This window comes from Eschrichtius robustus, chromosome 2, assembly GCF_028021215.1.
Source record: "Eschrichtius robustus isolate mEscRob2 chromosome 2, mEscRob2.pri, whole genome shotgun sequence".
In the NCBI taxonomy this organism is placed as follows: domain Eukaryota; kingdom Metazoa; phylum Chordata; class Mammalia; order Artiodactyla; family Eschrichtiidae; genus Eschrichtius; species Eschrichtius robustus.
In genome coordinates, this window is record NC_090825.1 from 11,576,249 (window position 1) to 11,604,039 (window position 27,791).

At 37.5% G+C, this 27,791-nt stretch overlaps 1 protein-coding gene across 10 annotated transcripts in view; it reads right to left on the minus strand.

The window, feature by feature from the left end:
• The window catches only part of DNAH5 (dynein axonemal heavy chain 5), a 246,554-nt gene that overhangs the window by 70,441 nt on the left and 148,322 nt on the right, over nt 1-27,791 (minus strand). For all 10 annotated transcript variants that reach the window (XM_068535147.1, XM_068535146.1, XM_068535148.1 and 7 more), the window contains 10 exons: nt 27,591-27,733; nt 26,556-26,690; nt 17,966-18,088; nt 17,560-17,773; nt 16,041-16,264; nt 13,337-13,535; nt 11,005-11,177; nt 5,996-6,126; nt 2,480-2,633; nt 1,715-1,982 (listed from right to left, as the gene is read on the minus strand). In XM_068535147.1, coding sequence (XP_068391248.1) covers nt 1,715-1,982; nt 2,480-2,633; nt 5,996-6,126; nt 11,005-11,177; nt 13,337-13,535; nt 16,041-16,264; nt 17,560-17,773; nt 17,966-18,088; nt 26,556-26,690; nt 27,591-27,733 — 1,764 coding nt within the window. The remainder of the gene's footprint in view (nt 1-1,714; nt 1,983-2,479; nt 2,634-5,995; nt 6,127-11,004; nt 11,178-13,336; nt 13,536-16,040; nt 16,265-17,559; nt 17,774-17,965; nt 18,089-26,555; nt 26,691-27,590; nt 27,734-27,791) is intronic.

Here is a 27,791-nt window from a genome sequence, read left to right on the forward strand (position 1 = left end):
AAGTTTCCCTGCCCTCCATGTAATCTTGGCTTGGGTTGATGCAATGAGATTTAAAAGAATGGAGAAGATTTGTGAGAAATCAACAAAGGAACAACCTTTTATCTTGTAATAGAAGTGACAATTGAAATAAAGACTTGCCAGGGAGGGCTCCGTTATTTAAATTAAGTCATCCTAATTATAGTATATTACAGTGTTTGTCACCTGAAATTATTTTTATTATTAATAATAATACCTTACATGATATTCTACAAAGCACTTGCGTACTAATTATCACAGTTCATAGTAAACTTAAAATAGCTGTTAACCACTGTGGTTTTGTGCTCTGCATTTATATCCTACTTCAAGGAATTTTAAAGTTTTACCCTTAGTTGTATTTATATTTTAACAGGACTTAAAATTTTAAATCATGAGTGTTTTCTCAAATCTTATAAGAGACAACACTGTACATTTGTACTTCAAATATATTAAAATATTTTGTGTTTAAAAGCCACAGATCAGAAAAACCATTATTATCAAGAGTAGTGTGCTGAGAATATATATATACTATATATATGTGTGTATATATATATATATATATATACACACACACACACTGGCTATAGCTATTGGCTTCTTGCACCTCTGATAATTACTTCAGCTCCACTGTCCCCAGTTCTCCATCTATAAAGGGCAGGAGACGGTTAATCAGTCGTTCTCCCACTGGGTACCACATAGCCGGAGGGGCAGATGTGGGAGTAGCAGCTGGCAGCACCGTGAAACGGTGAGGCTTCAGAGTCCTTCCTCTCCTCTACTTTTCACTGTTTTATCTATTAGGGCTACCTGTCATGTTTCACTGGAAAACAAGACTCTTCTTAATTATTATTACGACACAATAATCAGACAAAAAGTTTGAAAACTACTGCCCTGAATCAGGGTTCTTCTGAAGTTCTGCTACAATAGGTCAGAGGTGAGACCTAACTATCTCTCTCTTTTAAAACAACTGCAGATAATTTCTCACCAAAAGCTGAAAAAACCATAAACTTAAGGGATGATCTCTAACATCTCCTATACAACTTTCATGTTCAATTTCATGTATAGAATAAGAGAAACATTAATGTTCCACAGGATGGAAGATTAGACAGAAGCAGAAGCAGCAAGGGCTCCAGTCATAAAAGTCTCTGTTTAACATCCTTTTTCAGGCACAGAAGCCATCAGAGGATGGCTGATAACATTTTCCTCTTTGATTTTCAGCACTGCAGCCACAAGAAGGAAAAGTCCAAGAGATACTGGGCTTAAACTACTCTGAGGTTGGCCAACCCACTTAAAAAAGAACCCAAAAGAGATTAAAACCTCGGGGTCCTCCTGTGACGTCCCAGAACCTGCCTGGGGACCAACTGAGACAAAGCTTTCAACCACAGCGGAAACACTAGAATCATTCATTGTAAATTAACCCAAGGGGGCACAGACTGAAGATCTCATTCGCTGATAATCACGCTCTGGGAAGAAAATTGCTGCCAAAGGAGAAAGAGCACAGTCTTGCAAAAATCCTCAAACCTTGGACAAAGTGCCTTTTGGTTCAATCCAGTAGAGAGACAGCAAAGAGCACAGAATATAAATACATACACACACACACACACACACACACACACACAGAGAGAGTAAATACATACACACACACACACACACACACAGAGTAAACCAGAAACTCTGATACAAAAATTTCCACCACACTAACCAGCAACTAAGGCATCCTTAGGCCATCGGCTGAACCAGTCAATAGTGCACCCTGAAATAAGGGCAGGAAACTTCAAAGCTCGATTTCGAAATCTCTCCCCCACTGGCGAAAAGCAGAGCACGATGTGAAGGTTCTGTCGGACCCGGCTCATGAAGTAGTCATACAGGTTCTCATTCGTAGGAGGGCGCCTGGGGTACTCTATTTTCATGACTGATATGAGATCACTATTAATTTCATCAATTTCTTCGCGAGCAAATAGGTTGGAGACCTTAGAGAAAAGTGGACATTCAAATTCAATACAGGCATATGAAAACAGATCAAAATATATAGCTCAATATGTATAATCTCTTTCCTTCATTTGTGTCCTTAAACTCACCTTTAGAAAATCAACGAAAGTCCTCAAGATGAGATACACCGTGTTTTAAAGTACACAAATGATTCTATTACTAGCTGGAAAGTCATAGCCCGTTAAGGGGGTAAATGGACATATCAAAAATCCAACCAGCTTTCCTTGCAACCTTCTTCTTCCGTTTTTCCATTTCTCACTTGGAGCTTTCAGTAACATTTTCAATGCATAGCTCCACATTTTGATTGATAGGGAGTTTTATTCTTCAAAAACCCAACAGAAAAACCCATTCTTCATACCGATCACCTAATCCCAATAATAGCACTTATTCAGTACTTTAACGGAAGGAAATACAGAGAGCTCTAACATTGGAGGGAATCTGAAGAGGCAAAACACATCAAAAATAAATGAGCTCCTACCTCACCCGATGATAAAACATTATTCATATATTCCAAAAACGATTCATCTTTAATCTCATTGTCCGTGAAAATAAAAGTGATTCCTTTGCCTTGCTGACCAGCTGTTCTATACAAAATCTTCAGGTCTTCCATCAGATTTGATGCGTTGTAGGATCTAAAGAAATATTGTCATCGTGTCATCAGCTAAAATATGTTAATGGGAAGGAAAGACCCTTATAACAATGCTTTATGCCGTTTGTTTAACCAAAAAATGCTGATATTGTGCCATCAGATAGGTATTTTATTGTATGTAAATGTTACTTGTTCATTATATTTACTTGCAAAAATTAAAATAATTTTTAAAACTCCACATTTTATAAAACATTATATTTTTACACACAAAAAACATCTAGAGTGAAAACTCAACCTGAAGCAAAAGTATAATTTTTAACCACACCATAATGCCATCAGAATGTATATACATGTTTCATTTTGAAAATGTTCGTTGGTAAAGGTAAGAGAAATGTCAAATTCTAATATTTACTAAGCACCCATCTGCAATTGATATTTTAGAAGATACCTCATAAATTGAACTAAACTAAACTAAAGCATTTCAAGCCTTCATTATATGGGGTGAGGGAGATGCCCTACTGTAAACTGTACCCTCCTCATTCCCAACACAACTATTTTCATTGCATCTTTGGACGTCACTTGAAAGAGTCTTCTGAGCAATCATTGCACTGTAGTAGAATCATTAGAAACATTATTAAATATCCCACTCTAAATCTCTCACATCCAAAGCAATCACTTAGTGGAAGTCAACTTGCAATCATGAAATGTTAGACAATATAGAGTAGCCCATTACTGCCAAAAGTAAAAATGAAAATATTCCAGTCCTGGAGACTCAGACTCACTAAATTATTATTTGAATTTTGTGTCATTAAATAAACTCAGAGTTCAGAGCACAAGAGCAAATAAATGGCCTTCTGATTTTTAAAAAGCTACCAAATATTTAACTTCTATACTCTGCTTTTTTAACATTTAAAACCTAAACCCTAGAACCAGAAATACCACTATCATGCACCAATATTTCAAGAAGACTGCTAGAAAAGTGAGATCTGAGATACCAGAAAAAATTTTCAAAGACAAAGTCCCTTGAAAGAGAGAGAGAAAGAATAGAGAAAGGGAGGGAGGGAGGGAGGGAGGGAGGGAGGAAGGAAGGAAGGAAGGAAGGAAGGAAGGAAGGAAGGAAGGAAGGAAGGAAGGGAGGAAGGGCGGTGGGGAGGGAGGGACAGGACAAAGGAAAATAGCTCTCCCCAGCTTCTTGTGATATGGGGAAAACTTTCAGTCCAGTCCCCTGGATCTCAAGGACCCCCCTGCCTCAAATAATATGACCTGAGTCATCTAACAAATGGCTGTGCTTCCCAAAGGAGAGGCTCTTGCTTCCTGAGCCTTGGCCATGTGGCTATGCAAAGGCTAAGGCAGTAGGATCGTCTCTGGAAGGTTATGAGAAGCCAGAGAAGGCCCTGACCCTCCTTTTCATCAGTACTGGAGCAGTCCCAATATGACCTGCAGAGGAACCAATTTATTCACAAGGAGAGGATTCATAAGGTATTTTTTCTGAGGCAGCATGGTGTAGTGAAAGTCATGGCAGACCAGAAACCAGAAATCTTGTGGTTAATTCCCAGGTTTTTCTGGGACTTCAGGCAAATCATAGCCTCTCTGAACCTCAGCTGTGATATGTCCTGCTAACCCACAAAGCCACAAAGTTCTTTTGAAGATCAAATTAGCCTGTGCATGTAAAAGTGCTTTGAAAACTATAAGGTTTTATACAAAATGTTAAGAACAAAAATCTCAGAGTTCAATCCCCTTCCTGTACAGGTTATCTTTCATCTAACATTGCTTCTATCCACAAACTAGAAGAATTATACACAAAGCAACTAAAATTATTTCTCTCTGTTTCAGTACTTGAAAGACATAGTAACGTTTTAGATTGATTCTCCAAGCAGAATCCAGTAATTTAGACCAAATAAAAGGTGTAACAACAACAACTTGAGTATCCGGATCTCCAAACCCAATGTTTAATCATTTCCAACCTTTGTCCCAGCAGGTGGCTATGGCCCTCCATCAGTGAGATAGATCAGTAGCATGTCTTGCCCTACAGCTCCAAGCCAACGCTTAGTCAATGCCCGACAGGCAAGACTCTCACACCTAGAAATTAACTTCTAATAATATTCAGCCCAAATAAACTTCCCAAACTGGCCTCTTGCTTCTCGCCTTATCTTGGTTGATCCTGAAGTTCTGTTTAGCCTCTCTACATGTTCCCTTTCCACTTCCTAATTCTCCCCGCACTGCACACACATGTCCGAGGACAACTCTTCTGGGGTTCCCTACCCTGATGAGTAGCAGCGCCAACTATCCAGTATCCCAAGCCAGAACCAGGATGTACCAAGTCCAAAAGCTCCAGCTTCCTAAGGATCTCTTGAATCTTCCCTCTTTTCTCCTCTCTCACCTCCACCACTCGGGACACCACCATCTGTTGCTGAGATCCCTGAGATAGCCTTATAACCCTTCCAGCTTAGCTCCTTCCGCCCACCTTCTCTACATGCAGATGTGACATGCCTCCCCTAGGGGTGACATGTTAATGGTTTCCCACTGCTCTAGGATGAAGTCCAAATTCCTTATGATACCTTCAAAGACCTCCATGTCTCTTCCTTTCCCACTTCCCACCTTATGCTATATACCAGCCATATTTAACTGCTTCCAGGCCCTCAAACGTAACTTCACATGTGCTGATCCTTTTGTCTGGAACATTCTTTACTGTTTCTCTTCTCTGAGATAATTCTTACTCATATTCATGTCTCAGCTGAAACATCTCTTTCTCCAGGAAGCCTTTTCTGACCATCCCTTAGACAAGATTAGGAGTCCTTCCCTCATGTTTCAACAGACTCTGGTCTGGTCTGCATTTATTTCCTTATCAGAGAGAGCACCTACGTATCACATCTTATTGAGTGAGTTGCTCAACTGTCCCCACTGAATCGCTGTAAATTCCATGATGACACAGGCCAGGTTTATCTTGCTTACCGTGTATCTCAGCACTGAGTCAGTGCCTGACACACAGCTGGTGTTCAATGAATATTTTTAAATGTATGAATGAGTAAATCAGCATAAACTTCTCATCTGTTTTTCCAGTTTAATAACATTCTTGAAACCTGAATTAACATTTAGTAGGGACAAATTTCTTCTGAAATGCACTAAAAGGAATATACACAACACTCATATCAAGCATAACATGAAAACAGAGAGGCACCTGGTCACTGAAATGAGAGGCTAAAATGTTTCCAAAGTAAATCATTCATGTGAAATTTTCATGGTCTATGACAGAGGTTGAAAGGGGAGGATGATAAGTCAACATTCAAGAAGAAAAACGATTATGATTCCCTTATGTATAAAAAAAATGCATTCTTAACTCCAAGTGGCTTCTGAGAACCATTTATCAAAATCCATTTCAGGTTAATTAAAGTGAAAGCGTGTTACCTTGTCAGAATGATCTGGAAGGAAGTGTGGCCAGCAATGAATGAAGCCAACTTGGTCAGGCTCTGCTTTCCCGATCCACCCACCCCGACCAAGAGGGCATTTCCCCGGGGAGTACGAATGACACGTGAGATCTAGAATATGGAACAGAAAAAGCATGTATCATTTAATGTGCAAATATTCCACTTTTTTCCTATTTATTCAACACAGGCATACCTAGGAGATATTGCAGGTTCAGTTCCATACCATCATAATAAAACAAATATTGCAATAAAGCAAGTTTTTGGTTTCCCAGTACACATAAAGTTATGTTTACACTATACTATTAATTTTGCAATAGCATTATGTCTAAAAAAACAATGTACATACCTTAATTGAAAAATACTTTATTGCTAAAAAGTGCTAACCAGCATCTGAGCCTTCAGCGAGTGATAATCTTTTTTCTGGTAGAGGGTTTGAAGTATTGTGAGAATTACCAAAACATGACACAGCGAAACGAAGTGAGCAAATGTTGGGAAAATGGCACCAATAGACTTGCTTGACACAGGGTAGCCACAAACCTTCAATTTGTAAAAAATTGCATATTTGCTAAGTGCATTAAAGCAAAGGGCAAGAAAATACGGTATGCCTGTATAAGCATTTTGGAAGCTGTACATGTCTTAGGATCAGAATAGAAAGATATACTGGCTGGACTAATGAAGGCATTTCTGAAATATAACAATGTTTAAGAAGTATTGGACAGGGTGGGGAGCGGGGCATGTGCCTTTAGGAAACTAGGATAGGAGGAAACCAGTAGAGAAAAGTCATCAGACAGCCCAGTCTCTGGCTTGCTCTGGGTTTTCAAGGAGAGAAATAAAGGGGACTTTGAGGTTTCCTTTTAGTTTGCCAATCTACTTCAGTAGGATAGGAAAAAGAACAGAAATTTCAAAACAGTGTGTATCCTTGGAATACAGAACACAAGGTTAATTAGCGTATCCTCCGCATTTGAAAACTAACATAGTTTAAATAGAAGGCAAGAAAATTTCCAAAATATGGCACAGATGATGGAATTTAAAAAGAAGAAAATAAGCATAAACACTCTCCTTATTATTTGGCAAAGACAGTGATACCTGAGGTATCTACTAAGTGATTATGGGTAGACCAGAAGTCCACTCTATGCCAGTCAGTAGCCCCAGACCATTCCAAGTCATATTTGTGGTAAAAGTCCATGATTCTTTGGCTTTATTTGTATTTGATAAACTACTTTCACCATCAGGTCTCCAACCCCACCTAAAGGGGATCCACTGTAGAATTCTCTTGGATGCATTTTTCACCTTACATGATGACTGTCTTTCCCTCCTAACTGCAGTTTGAGCCTGCAGTTTTGCTGTAATGCCAGCTTTTCTCTAAACTAATGATAGAAAGCTATATGGGGGCTGAGAAGGGATCACTTCTCTGTTGCTGGCGGAAGCCTTCTGGCACAACCTGGGCTCTGCATTCTGACAAGGTTTGGTTAAACATCCTTTTTCAGGATTCCCTCCACTGGCAGGGGCTATACCCTATTCCTATCGGGACTACCACTGCTTTTGGATTATATCCCCAAATTTAGTGTGAGCCCTTGGAAACGGAGACCATTTTTTTGTTGTGGCCCTAAGAACCTGGTCCACCAATCCTGGTAAGATTGGTAGGTGATACACTCTGCTCTTCCAGCCTCCTACTCATCCTCTCCAAGTGATGCTCTCCTAAGTTGCTGTAGGCAGGGGAGGAGTGGTACTGGCAAGAATTCTTAGGATTTTGCCAGTGTCTATTCATATTCTTTCCCTGGTGTTACTTCAAGAGGCACAGATAGATAAGACAGGTAAGAAGCTACTGCAGGCCATCCTAGAATCGCCTGTGTTGTTTCTTGGTTAACTTTTTCAAAATATATAACTTTTTTCATAACCATTTCCTTTAGTTGATGCTGGTGATTATATTAGGGTTTTAAAAAATTGTTGTTAATCAAGTATAAGGAACTTTCATCCCAACACCTTTTCCTGCAACTGGGCTTAGGTCTCACACTAAAATTTTCCATTCCCAGTTTCTAGCACATGAGAAACCCTTAAAATATATTTGACAAATGATCATATACAAACAAATAGAAGACTTTAAAAGCAGACTCAAAAAACTCATCATCTAGTTAAAAACAGAAATTATAAGAGAAAACACAGTCAAGTGAGAACTTCAAATGGGACTATCTTGTCCTATTATCTACAGATTGTAACATAGAGATACTCATTTTTTAAATTTCTTTAGCAAATATTTTAAAACTTAATAATGCCCAACCTGCCTTACAGGTGCTCACATCCTGAGAGACCTATTAATAGAAACATGCAATAATGCCCCATGGTGAATGCTGGGGTGGATAGGAATGATGGCAACTGGAGGAAAGAATGCAAAGGAAACAACACTGCTTGTGAAGGCGAGTCTTAGGTGTGGAGCTGGAATTTGATCTAGATCTTGAACGATAACTAGAAGTTTATGATGCAAAGAAAATGGCACACTGGGCAGGAAGTGGGCTCAATTTTAAGAAGACGGAATGGGATGCACAAAGTCTCAGAATCAGCAAAAGGCCTGAGGTGTCCTCATAGGGATGGGAACTTCAGTACCAGGTATGGAAATATCGGGAAATAAGGTGCAAAGCGTTGTTTAGGGCCATACTGGGGACTTGGTTAAATTCTAAACCTATTTATCAAGCATCACAAGTGTGCCTGTCTCAGCAATACTCCATCCTGTGAATATGAAGGGGAATAAAGTGGGTGCCTGCCCTCACAGAGCTTACAGTCTGGCAGAGAAGACAAATACAAACAGATGAGTTCTATACAACACAAGACCTGCTGGGAATGCAGCATTGATGAGGTGCTCTGGAATCAGGATGTGTTTAAGCACAAGCAGTTGATTTTTCTGGATTACACCCTAAGCAGAGCACCACCCACAAGGGGTAGAGTGGTAGGCAAGGACTAGATCATGAAAAACAATACACACCATGATTTGAACTTTAACCAAAGAGGCAAAAGAGATATCGCAGAGATATTCTTGGTTTTAAAAGAAAATTGTTATTTTGATTAAGAAAGGAACTAAGAAACACACTTGGTTTCAGATCACATCCTGTTTTGCTGCAGTTTTCATCTTCAATCCTGTCTCTTGGCTTCTATCATGTCTTATAACTAGGTCACATATTTCAAGGCTCACACCCACATGACAGAGTTTGGATGTAACCGTACACAGAAAGCAAGAGGATAGAAGAGAGGGTTGGCCTAGAAAGCAGCGAGGAATGTAGCATTTTAGCTCAGAAACTCCAATCACGGATTCTTTGGCCAATCCCAGAGCAGGCACACTGGAGGCTGAGAATGAGGGAAAACACAGTCAAGGACCTGTACTGAGGCACACATGCCTTGAATGTCATACCCAAAGTGAAGAAATGCATCATCTGTGCTGCAAAACCCAGAAAAAAAGACAGCTCTAGGGAACATCCTCAAGCACAAGACTAACATAAATAACCTCATTTCAATTTAAGCTGTTATGGAATCCCAAGCCAATCAGATTTTGTCTCCATAGACACCTAGTCATGAAGTTGCCTTTGATATTATTTATTTAGAAAATGGTTATTCTTTTTGTCTTCTTCCTTTTACTCATTAAATATGATAGTATCTCCATTCTTCCTTTTGACTTTTAGTCAACTATAAATTAGGAGCCAATTTCAAAATGTTATTTATATTTGGCTTTGGAAGAACATTTGCGCTCATAATTCAGTAGATATCTCAGATTCTGAGAATTCAGTTTCCAAGCTAAGTGTCCTCATGCTGGGGACATCCAACCCCAGAACACACTCTCTGTTTTCCTCCTTCTCCCTGACTTAGTCCGGCCTCCTCAATTTTCAGAGGCAGAGTTGACTTACTAAGTAACCTCTAAAACCCTCTCCAGTTCTAAGATTTTGTAATTATTAGAGGTGACAACTTGTGATTATGAGGTTGTTCCTCATGGTTAAGCCTAAGTAATGGGAGACAGACTCAAATTGTCTTCTTTCTAATTAAAAGGATGTAGTCTGAAAAAATAATTGACATCAATAAAGTGAGAATATCAACGATGAATTTTAAATGGCATTATCTCCCACCATCAATAAATTAGGTCATGTACGTTATCAAGTAAATAATATATTTTACTTCTAACCTTTGAGGGTCAGTCATTACAGTGATTGGAAATTGTAACGACTCGTATGACAAAGTAGAAAGGCAACTGTACTTTCCTGGTGGATTTCATTGTAACAGAATTTTCATCCCAGCTCAAAGTCAACTGTTTATGCACTATTTTTAATTATTATTTCTAATTGTGGTAAAATACACACAACATAAAGTTTACCATCTTAACCATTTTTAAGGGTATAGTCCAGTGTCATTAAGTACATCCACATTGTTGTGCAACCATCACCACCATCCATCTCCAGGACTCTTCATCTTGCAAAAATAAAACTGTACCATTAAACGCTCCTCATTCACCTCCCCTCAGCCCCCAGCAACCACCATTCTTTCTGTCTCTATGAATTGACTACTCTAGGGACCTCATATAAGTGGAATCATACAGTATTTGTGGTTTTGTGACTGGTTTATTTCACTTAGCATAATGTCCTCAAAACTAATGCCCTATTTTTTATAGTTATCCTTTGCATTATGCAAAATATAAGCAGACTTTGTGCCTGTGCTTTGAACTCAGATGTCAACCACATTCATTCTATGTAGTGAAAACACTGAGCTGGAAGCAGTATAGCAACAGTGAATAAAATTATCATATCACACATCTGAAGTACACCTGCTCTGATTTTAAACCTATAGGTGTGACATGTTGCATTCAGTTCAGAAATTAAACTGGAATATAGCATTGGGTTTATTTTTAAACTGAATTTTCTCCTAGAAGAAGAAAATGAAAGAGGAGGGAAAAAATTCTGGTGTAAAGGCAAGTGTCTGTCATTTTGGGGGGTGCTACCGGGCGTGGCCACTGACCTTGACTAAGTGGACCATCGCATCTGCAAAGAACACCAAATCCATGCCAGCGCCACGGATGCTCTCGTTATAGAGCTGCAGGAACATATTCAAACGCTCCTTCAGTTGATCAAAAGATTCAACCGGCTCATAAATTTTGGGCATCTCAGCGTCAGCCTCCTCAGACGTTTCACCTGGGGTTGGGGAAGAAAAATCAATTAAGTTTCTTCAAATCACTGGACTTTACCACTTCCTTCAACCTAAATTAATACACTCATAGCTCTACAATTTAGCACTGAATAATACTGATTTTTATCCAAATGTCAGAGTATGTATTTTTAGAAAAGAAAAGAAAGCAAACAATAGTAAAAGCATTAGAATGTTTGTGATCATATGCAGTCCCAATTCTCAAATGTCTAGAAAAGGTCAATTTCAAATAATGTCATATACATTGAATTTAATTTGAATCCATAATAGACCATTGGCATTTCAAGGATCTTCCCAGAGATATTCGCTAATGAAGATTGAAAAAGTAGGGATTTAATGTCAAAATCAGCAAGAGAAATCAAAAATTAAATTATTTTTTAATAAGAATAAAAAGAAAAAGGTCACTGCATTTGCTTAGGAAAATTTTATGAGTCAGAAATTTTAAGCTAGTGGTGAGAATAGAAGTGAATTTGGGGGAATGGAGGTGAAGGGTTGAGAGAAAATAGAAAAAATGATTTCCTAAATAAATAAACATTGAGTTATCTCACTGGGAAAAGTATTAAAATCACTAAACTTTCTTAAAAATTAGAAACACATAACATACCAGTTTAATACTTTTCCAACTTTGACTATAAAGCATAATGCCAAAGAAAAAGCTAAATTGGGCATATATAAATTCACTATCAGTTAACATTAGTTGAATATACTGATACAGTAACAACTTCGAAATTCACTGGGTACTAGAAGAGTGAGTGGATCTTCCAAATCTAATAGTACATAATTACTTTCAATTGACCCTGTCCTAATATAAAGTATATTAACCTTTTTGTGACAAAGCAAGGAAATTGACTTAACATAATTATTAGGATTGGTCCATTTGCAAAGCTCCCACTAATTGAATTTCAATAGTCACTTCCTTATTTCATAAATGCTCATTTCAAGCTTTGACAAACAAAGTGCTTTGAAGTCACAAAAGGTTCTGTGCTTCCCTCTAGACTCATTCACCCCGCCCCCAACCAAACTCCCCACCTCCAGCCCCCGCTCCACAATGCTGCAGTTGCGCTTTGCTCCTTGAAAACCGTAATCTACTTACTTATCCTTCTGAATTAGAGGAAATAAAATACACAAATTCTAATTACCTTGTAAATGCTCTTACCTTTACATGATTTTTGGATGTGTGTGACCTGATTGAAAATAAACTGTATCAGCTTCTTTTTGTGGAAGGATCAGTCCAACTGCATAGCCAGCAATAAATCTCCTTTTGCAATTGTCACTCAGAAACTTAACAGATCACATACATCCTTATCTAATCTAGTAAGGGGCTGCCTGGTCATTTTCAATCATTTAGAAGATATAAATAGCATGTGTTTTAAACATGCCTTTTTGAATATGAAAATTAACTTAAAATTCCTCCTCAGTATTAGAAGAGGTTTCTAAAGGAAAGAAAAATATTCTACTTAAGCTCAGTTATTTCTGAAGGAAAAAAATAATTGGAGCCCTACCTCTTTTCATAAGTAAAGTAATATATCTCAATTTTTTATGGAACCATAACCACAAAATCTTCCCTCAACATCACCCACCCCTTTCTAATCGTATTCAATGGCCCTCTCAGAGGATGTGAGGTTTTTCTTTTTATTTTCAGCACCTGGAATACTCGAGTAATAATTATCATAGTTTTGCTATGTTTCATCTGGCAGTGAGTACAGGCCACGGACTGCCCAAGCCATCCACAGATAACATTTCACTTATCCCCCACAGTGCCCCATGACTCATATGTTAATATTTCCATTTTTATAAATGAGGAGAATGAGGTTTGAGAAAGTTCAGAGACTTGCCCAGGTAATGTGTGGGAGATCCCTTCCTTAAATCTACCTCTGTGTGACAGCTGTAAGCCTTCAGCACTGTCTTCTGCCATAGTATGCCTCCCAAATCTACCTTAATATCCAAGACTGATGTGCATTAAAATGATTAATCTTTGAACTCCATGAGCACACATTTATCTACTCATTCTGTATTTATTGAGCACCTAATATGTCCCAGGCTTGTCTCAGTAAAGTTTACTAAACAGAAATTCAACATCCCTGAACTGAACTTCTGTCTTCAGATATCCCTTTGGGGAATTTCAAATTCTGCTTCAATAGTTTACCTGTAGCTTCAGGTGCATCCCTCAAGAAATCCACAAAATAAGTGTCAATTCCGCAATTCACCAAGAGTTTTTTCTCTTCACCAAACTCCTCCTCCACCAAGTTTACTAAAGTCATATCAAACCAGGTCACATCATCAGACACCGTGAAACGATCGGCTATAACACGTTTACACTCATGCTTCCACAGCCTTAACAGTTCCTGTCAAAAACATCATTAAAATGTGTTATTAATTCCCATTATGCCAGAGTTGGGAATTCAAGTGGACGATATCATAGGGCAGCATCCTTCCTGATTTAAGATGCTACATTTTAAAAAGTTAAGATTAACCCTACTGGTTTCCTTTTAACATGAACAACAGGTTTGGGAGCACATTAGAAACAAAGTCCTAGACTAATGGTTTTCATTTGGTGTGTTAGCACCAAAAAAGGACATTTTGGGGTTGTCAAAATGACGTGGGAGACGTTACTGCTATTTGTACAAGGGATGCAAGGATATAAAACATGTTTTGCACAGTCTTAGTATACAACAAATTGTCTATGAATATAACTGTCCTTTTAAAAAATAAATTAAATAAGTTAAAATATACTTAACTTCATTTCAAGTTGGTCTCATTCAAGTATAGTAAATAGAGAGTAGTGTATATTCATTTTCAGCCTTTAAATTAAAACAAAAGCATTCCTACACAAAATACTAAATCACTCTGAACAACCAACAAACTAATACTCTACATAAAAGTCTTATGTTTGTGATCAATTAGTCTGTTTGGATAAGACACCTACATTCATGTGGCCAGAGCATAATATAAAAAGTTGCATAAAAACAACTCTCATGTATGCAACTGAGATAATTACAAAGATATATTTACTTAACACAGTGTGAAGGAAATTTATGGCAAAAATCTGGATTATCTGCATAAAGCAATCACCTAGTCTAGATAATCCAGCACCCAAAATTAACTGGAAGTTGAGAGAATTAATTGCTCAATATATCTGTTCCTATAGCAAGGATAACAAATGTTTGTCTAAGCTAATTATTTAATACGAAACACTGGTGGAAATTTCTTACCTTGGTGATGTTTTGCAAGTTAGAAGGCTTTTAAGCCATTATATTACTAATGATCAAATGTTCTTTGGTTGCCAGAAAATAAAATTTTAGTAAAATTTAATGATTCACTTATGACAAAAGTTCATGACAAACCAATTGCTGGACCTGTTTATGCTGATTTAAAATAAGCACCAAAAAATGGCTACTCAAAAAGTAATTTTGGAAGACTGCATTCCACAACACTATTAATTTGTCAATAACTCTGAGGGAAAAAAATCAAGTTAACATGTTCACTGCTGTTAAAATGACTCCCAATTCTCTGTAACAAGGAGAGTGAGTTTTCCCCAAAATGTCCTCTTGCAGTCAGTCAGTGTGGTTACCTACTTTGTGAGCATCTGAGGCAAAGCTGGGTTTTTTTAACAGTCCACATTTGATGCGCCTAGTGACAGTTTGGTTGATATCTCAACTTTTTCGGTGCGTTTAAGTGGAGAAGTCCCCTAAAACCTATTTGCTTAACTACAACCTCGGTTCCAGAAAAGGATGGAAAAACAGGCTGATGTTGCCTTAGCCTTATGCTTTGGCAAAAAAAAGGCATACTGCATTTTTACATACTACATACTTTACAATTTTACATATTACATACATAACTGCATTTTACATACTAGAATTCCCTTTTAGTTCGAAGAGAATTCTTATAATGCTAGGAACTGTTTTATTCGAGTGTATGTACAAATGCTCATTTTTCTGTCAAATGAACTTTCTACTCTTCTGTCTCTTTTCAGTTTTATCAATATATGTATTTCTTTTAGTACATCAAGTTATATGGAAAAGAAGGATCATGGATGATTAATAACAAAATGGTTTCATTCTTCAATTTTGAAAGTTTAATTATAAAGATAATTACTTTTTAAAGTTAAAATGTCAGGTTTATAATATGAATAATAGGAAGACTTATATAATAAGATCAACAGGGATTCTTTCCATTATTTAGTATAAGAAAATAATGATGAAAAAACAAAATCAATTTTTCCTTTTACTCTATTCATTAGAAAATAATTGTATATAATATTTCCTTAAACATAAACCAAATTTAATTGGAATTTTTTAAATTAATTAATTTATTTATATATTTTTTATTTTTGGCTGCATTGGGTCTTCGTTGCTGCACGCGGGCTTTCTCTAGTTGTGGCGAGCGGGGGCTACTCTTTGCTGTGGTGCGCGGGTTTCTCACTGCGGTGGCTTCTCTTGAGGAGCACGGGCTCTAGGCGCGCGGCGTTCAGTAGTTGCAGCACACATGCTCAGTAGTTGTGTCTCATGGGCTCTAGAGCGCAGGCTCGGTAGTTGTGGCGCACGGGCTTAGTTGCTCCGCGGCATGTGGGATCTTCCCGGACCAGGGCTCGAACCCGTGTCCCCTGCATTGTCAGGCGGATTCTTAACCACTGTGCCACCAGGGAAGTCCTAATTGGAATTTTTAAAGAAAAAAATTTTGGCATACTTTTCCCTTATTTATGTTCGTGAAAAGCAGCAAAGAAAAAAATATCCATGCTAAGACATCCCAAAATATTTTCATGATGCCACTAAAATTTGCATTACTAAGAATATTTAGAGTTTATAATAAATAACAAAGTTACTTGTTTTACTCTCTTATGTATCACTTACATCTGGTTCCTTGATAACCTCTGAAGTAGTGTTCAACATTCCCTGCCAGATCCTAGAGAGATCTCGAAGGTTAAAAATATAATGGAATTTTGCAGGGGTAGGGAGCATTTTAATCTTAGTCATCTGCCATAGTCGGCGTGTCAGGGGAACCAGTTTCGTCACTGAATCTCTCACTTCTTCTGAGAAGCCCCTTTGGGTACAGTAGTATCCTATCCCAATCACACCTGAAAGGGGAAAAAAGTCATAACATTTTGACTGACAGTTCAAATCACCTAAGTGAAAATGAAAAACATTATAATGCAGAGTACAAATATAATTAAACATTTTAATAGTTAACCACATATTAAAGAAATTTCTATTAATTAATGTTCTTTGGGGTTTTTTTAAACCTACAAAGTAGGTATAGGTTCAAGCAAGTTAGCATTTAAATACTGAAAAGTTGACTAAGAAATACTATAGAAAACTCTAGCTGAACTGATTCAGTATTATTAAATGGGTAACAATGATGAATATATAAAGTTGCCTTAGAAAAAGATAAGAAAAAGGGAGCTTTCATGAATCCTCTAAGATTTCTCCATTCTTTTGTTGCCTTTCCATGCATTATAAAATATTTTCATTTACTTTACAGGTAAAATTTTCCAGGCAAAGAAGAATAATTAAAAGCGATACTAGTCATTCCTTCTAGTCCATTTTACTTCTCCCAAGTTTAGATAATTCCCATGTCATTTGGTTTCCAAACCTTTGCCCACCGCTGTGATTGAGGGCAGATACTGCCGTACTCCACTACCCTAGGGCACTAAGAAGACATTCTAGTCTGCCAGAAATTAATCAGGGTAATCCTAGTTAGTGTGTTCTCAGTTGCGATTTCAGAAATGGTAAATTAGTACCTAACACGAATGCATGCATAACTTTATACTTTTTCTGAAAAGAGTGATTCCACCATCAGTTTCTAAACTCATTTTCATTTCTCAGTTAAATAATTATGGTTATCGATTGCGCTAGTGTTTCTTGGGTGAATTTATTTCTGAAACACTGCATATGTAATCAATCAGTAATTTATTACAACCCTATAAATTAGTCTGAGGATCAGACTCTGGCTAATCTCCACTCTGTGCAATATTATTTCTTTGGCCAAAATCATTATATGGGTTGGTTAGGTATCAGCTACATAAACTTTTGGTATGGCATTATATCAATGCAGACCTCAAATATGTGTACCCATGAGGAAAGCATCTCATCGTGTCTAAGACCATTTGATGTTTAACCTCCTGGCTGAAGAAGCTAGCGACAGTTTCTTAAAGAAATACATAGGCAGAAAAAATCTACTTAGCACCCAACTCAGTACACACATAATGAAGTAAATCTTTATATAAACAAAATACACTGCTTGAGAGTGATGAAGTTCGTAGACTAAGAAACCACCCAACGCTCTCTCTGTGTTGACCTCTAGGTGGATATATTCTCACTGGAACCCAAGCAGGGATTCTTCCCTCCCAGGCCCCACTGACATTCACTTTACCAAAGATCTTGTCCACAGAAGCATCAGAGGGCAACGTGCAGTTAAATATAGAGAACTGCCTCTTGAGCCTTTGGGGTATATCATTGCGTCCGCCCCCAGGATGGGTCATAGCTGCTAAAAACTGTATGTCCACAATGCTGGTAAACTCCCCAGGCTTCTCTAGGTTATAAAATCCATTCTGGTCCATCAGCTGTCGTACTATCTCATTAGTAACCTAAGAAAGACAACTTTCAGAATTAAAATGTCATTCCTTTATATCCCAGGACCTAAGTCTTTGAGTGTTTCCAAATAATGGACCTTATTGGAATTTAGGAATTGCAAGTTGAAAAAGTAAAAAATATTTACCCATCAAAAAATCAATCAATGAGGAATTAGGCAAATAAAGGGCACAATAGGATCGATATACCTGGTCTCCCCACTCGTTGATTATTGGCATATTCACATCATCAATAAAAACAGTCATCTTCTTTCCTGCTGGAGGGCCATATGTTGTGCCCATGCGTTTATCCACATAGCTCTCTATTGTCTTCTGTTAAACAGAAAAGTCAACAGAAACGTCTGTGAAAATATCCCCTAAGACATGGTTAATTATTTTAAAAATCCAGGAACCTTTGAAATGATAAAAATTACTCAGAAAAACCCCCAAATGTCCCTTAATTCTGGAAAGCAGGGCATGAGGTACCTAACTTTTCTTGCATAATGTTTATAACCTTTGAAAATCTGGTTTAATTTAGGAGTAAAGAAAATTCTGAACAATGTAAATCTTGAATGGGATGAGACTCTTCTGTATATTTCTACAGATTTAGTTTTGTCTTATTGTGCCTACGTTGGTGACAATATAATATAACCCTAACCCCCATTATTCAAAGGTCCAGCCCTCCTCAAAGTTTCCTTATAATCATAGACAAAGCTAAACAGGGCTACTGTCCAAGAGGCTTCTCAGGTCTTGCTCTGAGCTCCACGGGCTGCCATAACCTGAAGACTGTTCTCTCTTTGTTGAGAAATCTGCCAACTGGCTTCTGTAGCCTGACACAATCTGCTCTGGGCAGATGCAATCACACTGAATCACTTCTCTTCCCCTTCACAAAGTGGAGGACAGCTCCCCCTCTTTTCTATCCAATACATTCTGAGCTTAGGTGGTACAGGAGGAAACTGCCCTGTGCTCTATAAAAAAATGTCCTAGCAATGTGGAAAGGAATACTAAAACTGACAGAAGGGGTGTTGGAAGGAGTAAGGGGGACATGAGGGAAGAACCCCAGACTATTGACTACAGTATTAACATTTCCATGGTCATAGAGTGTAGTTTGGAAATCAGTCAGTTGTTCAGAATGTATGTACTGAGTAAGCAGAGCCAGCACTGCAAAGAAAACAGAAAGGGCTCACACTTCTCATGCTCCAGAAACTCAGTCTTAAAGACCTCATTTTATTCCCACTGATTCACGATTTAAGTCATGTTAAAGATAATGTATAAATATAAGAGAAAGTGGAGGTGTATTGAGATAAAATGCATTCTCATCCTATCCAAAAAAGAGGTTCCTTATTTCATGATGAAGAGCAAACCTGTTAAAATGACATTAATAATCCTTCAAGATACAACTATGAAATAAGGCCAAGATATAAACAAAAATCTATACATCCGTCCTTGAAAATTTCCCCAGTTTGGTAATTTCAAATTGTAATTTTCTGTCATCATTTTAACGAACAATAGCAAAAGATGTGAACATTTTTCACCATTTTAAAATAGAAAGATATATAAACGTATCACACAAATTTCCCATGACAACAGTACAATGGCAAGAAGAATTTCATATTCCCCTGACATAAAAGAAAACTGTTTAAAGTAATGTACTAGGCTAAATTTAGCTCTCCTCAATGAATTTAAATGGATAAAGCAATTAATAATCTCTTGACAACTCCCTATGGCAAACTAGAGCCTTCCAGATATTCCCTCGTCCGCTAATGAGAACTCATAGGCACATGAAGATTTTATGTCTTGGGGGGCCTTCTAAGAGCTGAAAGCCATAGGTGGAACAGGTGAAATAATACGGAGCAATTGCCACATACCTGCACTTTCTTCCCCTTCATTATGACCCTAATTTCTTTGAAATAGCAGGAAATTACTAGAAGGAATTCATTTTAATATATAAAATTATTACTTTTCTATATATATAAAATTAAAAAGCTAAGTTGATAGAAACAAAAACAAAGGAGGGAGAAAAATTAAATAGCTTGTGAACCTAGAAGCTGAGACTTCTTCCCGTGTTTAGAACTGCTGCCCATTAAATAGTTGCCGAATGAACTGGGGAGTTTGATAAGATCTCCCGAAAGCCCGAAACACAGTAACTTCATGTTCTACTCCATCATAGATCTATGTGTTTGGGAATATTTAGGAAAACCGTATACTTGGACTAGTGTCTCCAACTGGACTTCCCCACTTAGATTATCCATGGCATCACAAAATCAACATATCCAAACGCAGACGTCTCTGCCTCATCACAAAATCTGCACCCACCCCAGGTGCTCCTCTCAGGGATTAGCACCAACTACCTAAGTCTCAACCAAACATTTTCACATCCAACATCGATAAGTTCTATTGCAATTTAAATACTGCTTTTTAATGTATCTCATCCTCTCTGAAAAATGATATGCCCTTGATCAGTTATTTGTCTTTCTCATATGGATTAAGGTCACAACCTTTTAAATTGCCCTCCCTGCCTCCAGTCAGGCCTGGAAACTTCTTTATAAGTCATATACAATGTCTATATTGTGTGATTTACAATTTTGTCTAGACTCTTCTGTCTCCCCAAAGAAATCAGTTTAAAGAATAATTTATCATCTTTGTAGTATTCTGCCACCCACCTTCTCCCTGGTCTCCTTGATCTACCGTCCCACCTCATCCATCTTTTTGGTGATATAAACCATAGTCCAGTTAATAAAACCAAATAGGTATATTCATTGATTTGATTATTGTCTGTCTCTCTCCCACTAGAATGCAAGGGAGGCAGGCACCTTGTTTATCTTCTTCATCACTGCCTCCTCAGTGTCTAGAAAGGTGTCTGGTACAATATATTTATCAGTAAATATTTGATACATAGATCAATAAAGACAAGAAACTTGGGAGTCATCTTTAACTTTTTTTCTCTCTCTCTCTCCTATCCCTCTCCTCCAACAATATCCACTCAACCAAAAACGAGTCCTGTCTGGTCTGCTTCTCAACCATAATTTGAACGCATCCTTGTGCCCTTTCCATATCTTGGTCCAGGTCAAGCTCTCTCTGGAGGAATTACTGTAACCGCCTCCTTTCAGGTCTCACTGAGCACAGCCCTCTCTCTTCCACCTGCAGCCAGAATGAACTTGTTGAGTGCTGACGCAGTCCTGCTCAGTATTCCAGCAGTTCCACATCAGTGACCTACAGGGAACACCAGAATGCTCCCTGCTCACCCTTCAGTCTCACTTCTAAACATTCCTTTTCAGGCTCTTGGTTCCGGCCCATCACGGTCTTCATTCATTCATCGTCAGTTAACAATAAAACAATAACATGATGCGCCTCTCAGACTGATTTACAGTGTTCATTAAGAGACCCGTATTTACATATTCCTAAAGTAGCCATTTCTGAGCCAAAAAATCTCTCAGCATTAGTATCACCCAAACACAATTTGTGAAATATTGACTTAGATGAATGATCTTCCATAAAAGTCACTTCCCTCAACCCAGCTTATTGGTAAAGAGTTGAAATCTCTAGCAAGGGCCTGGACTAAGGGCAGTTTATGCTGTTCTCTGAGAATAGACAATGACTTGACTCTGAAATAGGAGAATGGTAGTCAGCATGACATCATCTGAAGCAATCTATGGCACCTAAACAACTTTCTGACCTCATTGTCTGTCTAGCTCACACACACATGGGATACTAGAGTGAACCCCAGTTGTGACAGTGACATTTTAGACATAAAAAACAGATGGTTAGTCATCCAGATAGACTTAGGAATGGGGTTGAGGAAAGCCATTCTACGCTACTCTTCTCCATTCCAAATGAAAAGCTCTAAAACTAGGGCAATTCAATTTTCTGAATTAGTTTCTTAATAGACAATTCAGCCTCTGTAATCCCTAAAATATTAACATTATATAAATATTAAATTCCCCCAAGTAACGGTCAACTCTTTCATTACATTTATTCCTGTAATTCCCTAACAAAATGAATCCCCTCCTCCTCTGGGCTCCAGGGTACTTAGATTACTCCATAAGTAGCCCTTATCACATCAGCTATACTTGGTTGTGCACATGTCTGTTTCCCCAGCCAGGGGGAGGAACATGTACAGTTGAGGAGGTTGTGCACTGCCCAGTTCTTGGGTTCACTATTCACATTATTTTCTCTGTGAATGGGACATAGCACAAAATCTGCCTTATGCAATAGCTCTGACTGGGTTTAAAGTTAGAAAAAAGGGGTTAAACTGCTACTTCCCCCACTTATTAGCTTTATGACTTATAAGTCATTTTAAACCACATAAGTCACTGAACCACAGCTCAAAAGTGGGACTGTATATAGAGATACATAAATCATGTATATGTATGTGTGTGTATACACACAACAGAATATTATCCATAAATGATATAATACATGTGAAGGCACTTAGTGAACTTAATGCATTATAAAAATGAAAGATGTGTTTTATTACTATAGGTATCTCTATATATCAGCACGTAAACCATTTTTCATACATATTACATCCAATCAAATTGAAATATAAAATATACTTAAGTTTAGGCTTCCATGTATCTGCTATTTAGCTAAAAGATAAAAAGGGAGAGCTTATGCTTTTTATTAAGAAATCTACTATCTAAAGAGTATCTTTCCATTTTATTGTAACTCATCAAAACCAAATGAAAACAGCCTTATATTAGTAAAGTTTAAAATTCTCAATAGCATATTATAAAAAGTAAAATTATATCAAAAATAACATGAAAAGATAATAATACGTAACTAAAAGCTAAAAATAAAACAAATGCACTGGGATAAATCAGCCATTTGAATATTAATAGGAATAAAGAAAAGCCATTGGAAAGATCAGATGGTTGAACTGGAAAAGCACAGCGGAAGACATGGGAACTTGGTTTCTCACCCAGGTTCTGCCACCAACTAACTATCTGGGAACTCAAATGAGTACTTCAATCTTCCTCAACCTGAGTGTGTTAATATTAACAGTGAAACCTGACATTTTTAGAGAGCTTTTTACCATAAAAAAACACTTTCATGTATTATATCTTCAGAGTCTCCTCTGGAAACTGGTCTTCAGACTATACTCTGAAGCATAGAAAGGATTTTCTTCAATCACAAGGGCCCCTACAGGAAGCAAGAAGGAGGTTGGAAGGGATTTCAGGAGGCCAGCTCCAATTCCATCAAAGCAAATCCCTTGTTACCTGTTTGACAGATTAGTCGTCTACATAAGATTTCATTAGGAAAAGTGGTTCTGAGTCTAGGAAAAAATGTGGAATTTCCTTCCAAGCTCTACAATTGTCATTTTTAAAAAACAAAACCTATTGCTACACAAGCATTTGTAAGATGGTTGTTGCATTCAAAATACTTCGAGATTATTTTTAGAACAGAGAAATCTTTTCAGAAATTCTCTTAAGAAATTTTCTTTTTCGTCTTATTTTCTGTATTGTTTACATTTTTAAAGGTATGTGTGAATTACTTTCAAAAATAAAAAAATTAAAACAATATTTGTTTTGAAAAAAGAAATCATCTCTCTTAAAAGACTGACTGAAATTTCCTCAGCCAAAAAGAGGGTGACCATATAATTTTGGTCCAAACTTCATACTTTGGATAGTAACAAGGATGCTATTCATTATTAATCTGAGACAACAGAAGTTAACTGGACAGTCCCAGGAAAAGAGGGACATAGAGTCTGTCCTCCTGCTGATAAAAGATGTGAAAGTGACACCATGGTAAAAACAAAGGAAGTTCAGATGAAAACAACCTGTCAAGTAACAGACGTGTGTCCTTGACACATGTGCCATCATGGCAACACGGGAGGGATGGACGGTATCTATTTTCTCATCTACAATTTCAATTTGGTTTGGATCCAAATAAATGGGACACACAGAGACAAATGCTCAGCTCCATCAGCCCTTGTTTAGCATGAACGGCTGAAAATTATAGTGAGAAAGTTAATTACAGCAGTTTGGCTAATTGAAAGTTTTCTAAAACTAATGAGTCTAGCTTAATTGAAAGCCCTGATGCTTAGCAGTCAAAACAGGCACTAAACAGACCAGATGATCCTGTGATGCTTCTGAACAGAAAAAGAAATAGTGAAGTGTTGAGACCACCTCCTTACTGAAGGATAGGAAGGATTTGGGTTAAACATCAATAGTTGTGAATCAGATAATGGAACCCTAAAGAATACAAGATGTTTATGTTTTGAAAACCTGTTTTTTTCTTCTTCTTCTAATTTATTATACTTCGATATGGTACTGCTTCTAGAAATTTATTACATGGTTTATGAATTTGTATATTAATAAACAGGATGTTTTCTAGATTACGTGTGCCTTTTTCTAGGAAATTAATAAGTATTTCATGCTATAGAGACATAAAGCACAGGTCTTTACCACCTGAGAGGGGTAAATATCACCAGGAGTTACTAGCAAAAATATGTGACAACTCCTTGCCATATACTAAAGAATTTGGCTAGCCTTTGTCCCTGGTTCCTAGGAGGGAGCCTTTAAACCCTTGGAATTTCTCGCATAATAAGAACGTCTGTGTTATTCATTGTGGGCCCCTCAGACCACTCATGCCAGAAAGACCAAACTATGATTAGAGTGTTAGGGCTTTAAACCACGTGATACCAGCTGACTTCCCAGGGGGAAGGGGTTTGGAGACTGACTTCAATCACATGGCCAACCAATCATGCCTATGTAATAAAACATCAGTAAAAACTCTGGACATTGAGGCTCAGGTGAGCTTCCTGGTTGCTGATATACACAGATGTGCCTGGAGAGTAATACATCCTGAGGACAAAGAAGGTTCACATTCGGGACCCTCCCAGACCTTGTCCTATGCATCTTCTTTTGGCTGATCCCAATTCATATCTTTTATAATAAAACCATAATCATAAGCATAGCATTTTCCTAAATTCTGTGAGTCATTCTGGTGAATTATCAAAACTGACAGGGTCATAGAAACCTTTCAGTTTGCAGCCAGTTGTTCAAAAGTGTTGGTAGCCTGGGAACCCCTGAGCTTCTGGCTGGTTCTGAAGTGACAGAAGTTTTGTAGAGACTGAGCTCTTCACCTGTGAAGTCTGCACTAACTCCAGGTAGTTGCTGTCAGAATTGCACTGCAGCCCTAAAGATTTAATCCACTCCCAAGAAATGTGAAGAGCTAGATAGCTACCCTACATAATGAAAAAAAACCTCACACTTTGATTTAATGCTTAACAATCTGCATCCACAAGTAAGGTTATATTATAACCTTTAAAGAGATGTTCTCCAAAAGTAAAACAAAGTTTTGAAAATATAAAATAGTATCAAGGGAATGTGTATAATGTTAGCATCTTGCCAGCCTAGGATAATCTAGTGTGCAGTTCCCCAAACACAAAAATACCACTGCTGAGTCACTGCAATTTGGGGTTCACCTTTGATCCAGACCTTCCCAACACAACAGTATGTAAATGATATTCATTAATGATAGAAGGCTAGCCAGTTTTGGAAATTCCATCTCTAACAGAGGAGCATAATGCTTTGACAGTCTTATTTAGAAACTTAATCAATGGTCTTAGTTTTTTGGCACTCTGTAGTCACCAATTACATTAAGTGATTAAAAAGTCATGATTTAGCCTTGTTCTCAAGAATTTTCATTGCTCTTTGATATTTTCATTCCAACAACTAAAGAACAACAAAGTTAATCAAAAATGAAGTTCTTTGGATTTGAATTCCCCTAAAAACTTCCCTTCCATTTTCAATTTATTAATGTACCTTTTCCTAACTCTTTTTCATATGTATCTTTTCAAGTGTACCATTTCATACATTTCAATTTATAAAATGTATCTTTTATTAATGTATTAATGTTCTAACAAAGGTATCATAGATTATTTGCAAACAATTAAAGCATGGACTGACATTTAAGATTTACTCTCTGGTTTCTTAAATAATTTAGGAATAGGAGAAAAAGAACCAGTTAGCCACTGCAAGCCCTGGTCAATCTTGGCAGTTCCATTGACAAAAGCAATGTAAACTTGAAAGTTCTTCTCTGTTCCTCCTCAATGATATCATAAGCAAAATCTTTAACGTGCTAAGATTCTAAGATTGTATTCCTTGCTGAAATTGATAATAGGAGCCATTGTGGAATGTTAAGTCAGTGAACAACAAGATAAATAGGAACCAGAGATTGGAAAAAGAGTAGAAACTAGATTTGAAGAGGATCAGACTTGAAGCAAAACCAGCTTCAAGATTCTTTGATGCTAATACCCTGTTGCGGAATCATGAAGTAGATTATGTAGAGGTGGATAGGGGGAGGGCAGAAAAAGGAAACAACATGAAAAGTATTTCCTTAGATATATTAGCAGCCCTTGACTCAAGAGAGAGACCATCAAAGATGACTCCAGTGTGTCTGTCCTAATGACTAGAATAATAGTAACACCCACAGAAAAGCAGACAGTAGGGAGAAGAAGTAGGTTTAGGTGGGGAATAAATAGTATTTCTTTCAATTTTGGATTTTGCATGTTCACAGGCTTTTCTACAGAGATATTCTAAACAGTGTTGAGGCTTTTAACACCATATATAATCTTTTTATTTCTCCATAATTTAAGATTATATGTTGTCATCTAACTAGGGGGAGATTCTATTGCAACAGAAAAATAGAGATAATGGAAGACGTATGTAGGGGATTTACTATGGTGGTGAAAGTGCACATGAAGTTCAGTGGGTACAGCAGAACAGCATGAGATTTGAGCCTCCAAAGCTTATCACAAACCTGGGCTGAACTTGCAGCACCAATGAGCCAGTACCTGAAACATCAGTGGGGTGGTTGCAGAAGAAAAGTTCAGACTCTTGATCATGTGGCTTTCAGGATCGTATTTTGACATAAATCCTTTGATTATGACTGTTTTGGCTGTTCCTTGTTCACCAATTAACAGCACAGCCTAAAACAGGAGTTGAGAAAGAAATCCAAGAAATACAATAAAATTATTGTCATGGGCTGAATTGTGTCCCCACAAAATTTATACGTGGAAGCCCTAACCCCCAGTACTGCAGAATGTGACTACGTTTGGAGACAGGGTCTTTGAAGGGATGATTACATTAAAAATGAGGCCGTTAAGGTGGGCTCTTGTTCAGTCTAACAGGCATCCTTACGAGAAGAGGAAATTTTGACACACAGAAAAACAAGGGATGCACACACAAAGACCATGGGAAGACACAGTGAGAAGACAGCCATCTGCAAGCCAAGGAGAGAGAGAGGGCTATCCAAAAAAACTAAACCCGCCAACACCTTAACCTTGCATTTCAAGCCTCCAGACTGTACAGAAAGAAATGTTCATTGATTAAGCCACTGAGCCTGTGGTATTTTGTTATGGCAGCCATGGCAAAATAATACAATGATCAAAAGAGAAGGATTTCTCTTTAGAAAAACAAGTCAAAATTCACTTTCTCTCAATATATGAAAAATCATTACTTAATTATGAATTAAAGCTATTCAACTCTAATATTGTTACTGAGGAATAATAAAAGGACTATATTAATTTGGGTAATACTTTTATTTATTCTAAACAGCAACATAAAACATTCTAAAATAAATGCAAGATGCTTCATGTTTTCGTTTTTCTCTTTGTAACATCTTTATTGGAGTATAACTGCTTTACAATGGTGTGTTAGTTTCTGCTGTATAACAAAGTGAATCAGCTATATGTATACATATATCCCCTCCCTCTTGTGTCTCTCTCCCACCCTCCCCATCCCACCCTTCTAGGTGGTCACACGATGCTTCATGTTTTCAAGGTACGTTTTTAAATATGTTACTTTTAATAAAAGTGAAAGAGCCATACCTTGCCCTGTTTAGCAATGGTTTTAATTAGGAAGTCAGTTCTCACATTGTCCACATTTGGCACCAGGATGGAGCCATACTCTGGGGTGACATCAGATGGATACACATATTCCTCAGTACACGTCTTCCAGTGGATCCATTTACCTGAGGTGAACAGAAGACATCTACATCTTCATATTCTTATTAATAACTTAATTCCTAA